This window comes from Sinocyclocheilus anshuiensis, unplaced genomic scaffold (genome assembly GCF_001515605.1).
Source record: "Sinocyclocheilus anshuiensis isolate Anshui unplaced genomic scaffold, SAMN03320099.WGS_v1.1 scaffold1389, whole genome shotgun sequence".
NCBI lineage: Eukaryota > Metazoa > Chordata > Actinopteri > Cypriniformes > Cyprinidae > Sinocyclocheilus > Sinocyclocheilus anshuiensis.
In genome coordinates, this window is record NW_015552672.1 from 548136 (window position 1) to 552719 (window position 4584).

At 36.7% G+C, this 4584-nt stretch overlaps 1 protein-coding gene across 1 annotated transcript in view; it reads left to right on the top strand.

Moving 5' to 3' along the window:
* Window positions 1–4584, top strand: part of LOC107667428 (teneurin-2-like) — a 113945-nt gene that overhangs the window by 65348 nt on the left and 44013 nt on the right. Inside the window, exon 4 of the mRNA XM_016459097.1 lies at window positions 2587–2709. Coding sequence (XP_016314583.1) covers window positions 2587–2709 — 123 coding nt within the window. The remainder of the gene's footprint in view (window positions 1–2586; window positions 2710–4584) is intronic.

Genomic DNA, 4584 nt, shown 5'->3' on the forward strand with positions numbered 1-4584 from the left:
TTTTGTGATGTCACACAGACAGGCATCTGAGATCGGCTCGATTTGAGAAAGGGATAAAGATTTTAGTAGATTAAAAAAAACACTGGGTGGATTGTTATCATTATAGGGTGGTTGTGTACACACACTGCCAACACATATTTCAGTTCAAATAGCTTGTAAAAGTGCATGTCGCATCCAGTGACCCCTTTAATTACTTTGACCATTAGGGTGTACAGTGTACCTGAGCCATGATAACGCTCTATTATAAGGAAAAACATACATCTGTTTCACATGGAAGTCACAATGTCATGTTGTGAGATATGAAGTCACATTGCAGAATATAAAGTAATATTTTGAGATATAGTCACATTGCAATATTGTAAGAAAAAAGTCTCCTTTTTATTGTATTTTATTATTTATATTTTATTTTAATTACACTGAAAAAAATGATATTTGCCAATTTTTTTTGCTGTCTTGTGTCAGTAGTGGCACAACAAAACGAGCAAATACAATGGTTATTGATGCAATTACTGAAAATAAATAAAATTGAATTGTTACCATTGCTGTGATTCGCGTGTTTAAGTCTGTGTGTGATTTGAGCATATTACCACACACTATTTAAGGATTATATAAACCCAATTAAAAGCATCTCAAGGTATTTATGAGTTGAGTGATTTTTTTCTTTTGTGATTGAATTCAAAAAGGTTTAATAAATGTGAGGAGAGCAATCCATTAGCATTTCATTTCAATAGCTGTTGTTCACCTGTACTTGCTGCCCTGTAAGTATACGACCTGGACACTGGAATCTTGCTTAAAAAGAACTCCACAAACATATTTTTGTGGCTGATCACCTGAGCCATGAATGCAACTCGCTATTATAAGGGGAAAACATACATCTGTTTCACATGGAAGTCACAATGTCATGTTGTGAGATATGAAGTCACATTGCAGAATATAAAGTAATATTTTGAGATATAGTCACATTGCAATATTGTAAGAAAAAAGTCTCCTTTTTATTGTATTTTATTATTTATATTTTATTTTAATTACACTGAAAAAAATGATGTAGGATTGCCTTTGAAACAACTTTTGGTAGTACATTTCACAAACTATAATAAAGAAATGGCAAGTAGCACGTTGAATTGCATGTGAAATTTTGAAGTAGAAAGACATAGAAGTATTTATTTTGTATAACATACTCCAATCTTGGAAATGTATGACTTTTTTTGTATCCTTTTATCTTTTTACTTTAACAGGATCTTTAGTTTCTTGCAGTTCAAACCCTCCAAAAAAATGTGTCACTGGTAAAACATAATAAAATATAATGAAATATTTGCACTTATGTGTTGCAATATCAGCTTTGGATACAATAGATGGGAGGAAAAAAATATATTAAGAGTTTCTCCACAGCTCGGCTTAGTGTGACAAGATGTCTCAGGTCATAACAGACCATCTTTGTCAGTGAGCACTGCAATGAAATGGACGAATAAAAAGCAGGAAGGATGAAGGAAACGAGAATGGTGAAAAGAACAATGAACAAGCAAGAGATAAGGCTGATTAGAGTATAGAGAGATAAGATGAGGAATAATGCGTGTGGGACAATGAGCTGCTGACATCAGAGCTGCTAACAGCCTGAAGGAGTCAGCTTTTTCTTTTAACCCCTCTACATGAGAGTGATAATGCGCCCTCAGATGTCAGGAGGCAGGGAAAGACTGAGTTGGCATTGATTTTGCATGGATGAGATTTAGGGAGGGATAGAATAACTAGGGGGCGGAGGTGAGGTGTTATGGTTGATACTGCGAACGTCAGCGTTTTCCCGCAATATTGTGTGTGTGTGTGTGTGTGTGTGTGTATGGCTGTACTTGTTTTCCCTTGGGGCATCTCGTTCGTAATTTCCACCAGCACATCACAAAACTAACTTTTTCTGATCATTATCATATTTCTTAAACACGACTTGACATATTTGAATATTGCATATCAAGTGATCTCCATTGGAGCTAATCAGTCTCTACAAAGTCTTGGAAGCGCTGAAGCACTGATTATAGTGCATATGGGGTGCGGAGAGAAGCAGGCGGCTAGCCAAAATTTTCTCTAGCACAGACACACACACAAACAAGAAAGTATTCAGAATATTTGGCATCTACCACCAACTTTACGCTGTCTTCAGTTTATTATTTAAGACAATTTTCTTGTCTTCTCACACCTTATGCAGAATGAAGATAAGTGTCACTTCCTTCCTGTTATTGTATTGTGTTGCATTTGACATTTTGTGTTGCTAATGTGCCACCAGCTTCTGTATGACATATTTATATCTACAGCAAGTTTAGTATTCCTGTAGCAGTTTGGATTAAACCTGGTCCAACTAAACCTGTCTGGGCACAGAGCCCAAACAAATCACAGACTGTAGTCAAAGTGTCATTGGCTATAATGAGTGTATTTGTATGCTAAAGTCTATGCTAAAGTCTCTGTCAGCAAGAGTTATAGTTGTATGGGTGTCGCAGGCTCTCGGCTGTCAGGACGTGTCATCCGTGTATACATAAAGTGGTTGGGAGGTGTAATGTAGTGTCATGTTCTATTTTTTAAATTCTCTCTTTCCTTCCCTCACAGCTCTTAATCTGCTTGGCTTGAATTGGCGACTGAAGCCCACTGAAGGGCATCTAGTGAACACTGGCCTCAGCATGAGTATTCCTGGCATTGGTGATGTGGCAACAGTGCCCTCCGGAGGCAGAGGTAAAAGCAAAAAACTTGTGCCAAAACCCTGAAATAGGATCAACATGAAATCCAAATGACCTGATGACATACAATGCAAAACCCCAGAAAAACAAAGCCAAAACTGCCTTCTGTTTACACCTGTCCGTCATTTTGCACAATTCATGAGTGCATGATATTCTAGTGGGGGGAAAGTTTTATAATCAAGTTTGATAATAACTATGTAATAACATATGAATAACATATTTTTCTAGCTGAACATTTCACTAATTGAAAATTTAAAAAATTAGATTTCTAATGTAATAACAGTATAATAACAGTGTAATAAAATTAATCAATTACATCCTAGACTATTCCTGATCACTGAGTCCCACCCTACATTTCTGTAGCTAAATATTGTTTTTCATTTTTTTTTTAAATATTTACTTTTGCAATAACCTAACAATAACACCATAGCCCATGTTCACTAAGTCTACCCCTTTTTTTCTAGCAGATGATTTTATTTTACCCAGAAATATGCCACAATCATGAAAGTTAAATGTTGCGATTGCAGTTTTATATTGTCTTCAACTCTTTTCACTGCCTCTTCTGCAGTTCTGCGTGAGAATGGTAATGCTAATGCATTTATTTGAAATGATGACTAGATTTAGTCACTGTTGGCTTGTTATAACACATGTTAGTCTCTGTCAGCCTGAGGCTTTGTAAGAATCATCTGAGCCCAACTAGTGATTGTCCTGTACTGTATATTGAGGGAGTACATTAGTGTAAATCCATAGTCTTGTGTGCCTTTTTCTCACAGCAACCTTGATAAACAAGGTTATTTAGATTAGACGTTTTAGGATCTCAGTGGACTTTAGTTAATGGTTCAAAGCTCTGGCTAACTCTCAGTGGCTCAGACACAAAGAATCTCCCTGTTTGTTGTGCGTTCACCTCAAATTGTTTATCATTATCAGTGTCAACACGTTCAGATGATAACGACTGCCGCTGACCTTTAGAGAGTGCTGGTATTGACGTTCTTCACACACAGTACAGCTTCTTCTAGCTTTAGATGGGTCTAAAAGAGTGGGTCTTTATGGAAGAGGTGCAAATCTGGGTTTAACTGGGGAGAATGTGTGCACAATCCTATTTATTTTGGAGTGTAATGGACAACATAAGCTCATTGAAAAAAAACAAAAAACAAAAAAACCTTGCCTCCAAAACCGTAAATATACATACAATTCACTGCAGTTTCCAGTTTCAATTGCAGAATTCTATGTTATGAACTTAAAACACATTTCCCTAATATATTTTGGCATTTGCATCACATAACCAGCTCCATATTTATGGCTTTTCTGATGTAGTAAACTTGCTTGGCAGCTCACCTAGTAAGTGCTTGCATGAGTTCTGTGAAACAGGAGTCACAATGCTGAATAAGAGAGATCCCACATATGTAGAAGCAAGCTAAAATATTTAATGTTTTACATTTCAAACATTTCAAATCTCATGTTTGCTTTTGTTTTGTTTGTAGGTGGTACAAATGCGATAGAGCATTTTGTGCCACTGATCAGACATTTAATTCCCAAACTGCCACAATAGCCTATGTACAGCAACCAATGTAATAAAACATTGCCACCTTCACATTCATCTGTTTCAGATAAAACTGATCACACTTGTAGCATCACTCTTATGTGATATTTCACTTTGAAAATGTTGCGAAATGTGCAAGAAGCAATGTAATATCATTTAGCAGAAATGTCACAACAGGCACGTTTTTCCAGTGAGTCTGGGTTGGTAATGGAAGAACTCCTGTCGGCTACTGGATGAACATGATATGGGAGGAAGGACATTGTGTCCAAAGGCTTTAGAGTGCATTTGCTCGCGCTCTCTCTCTCTCTCTCTCTCTCTCTCTCTCTCTCT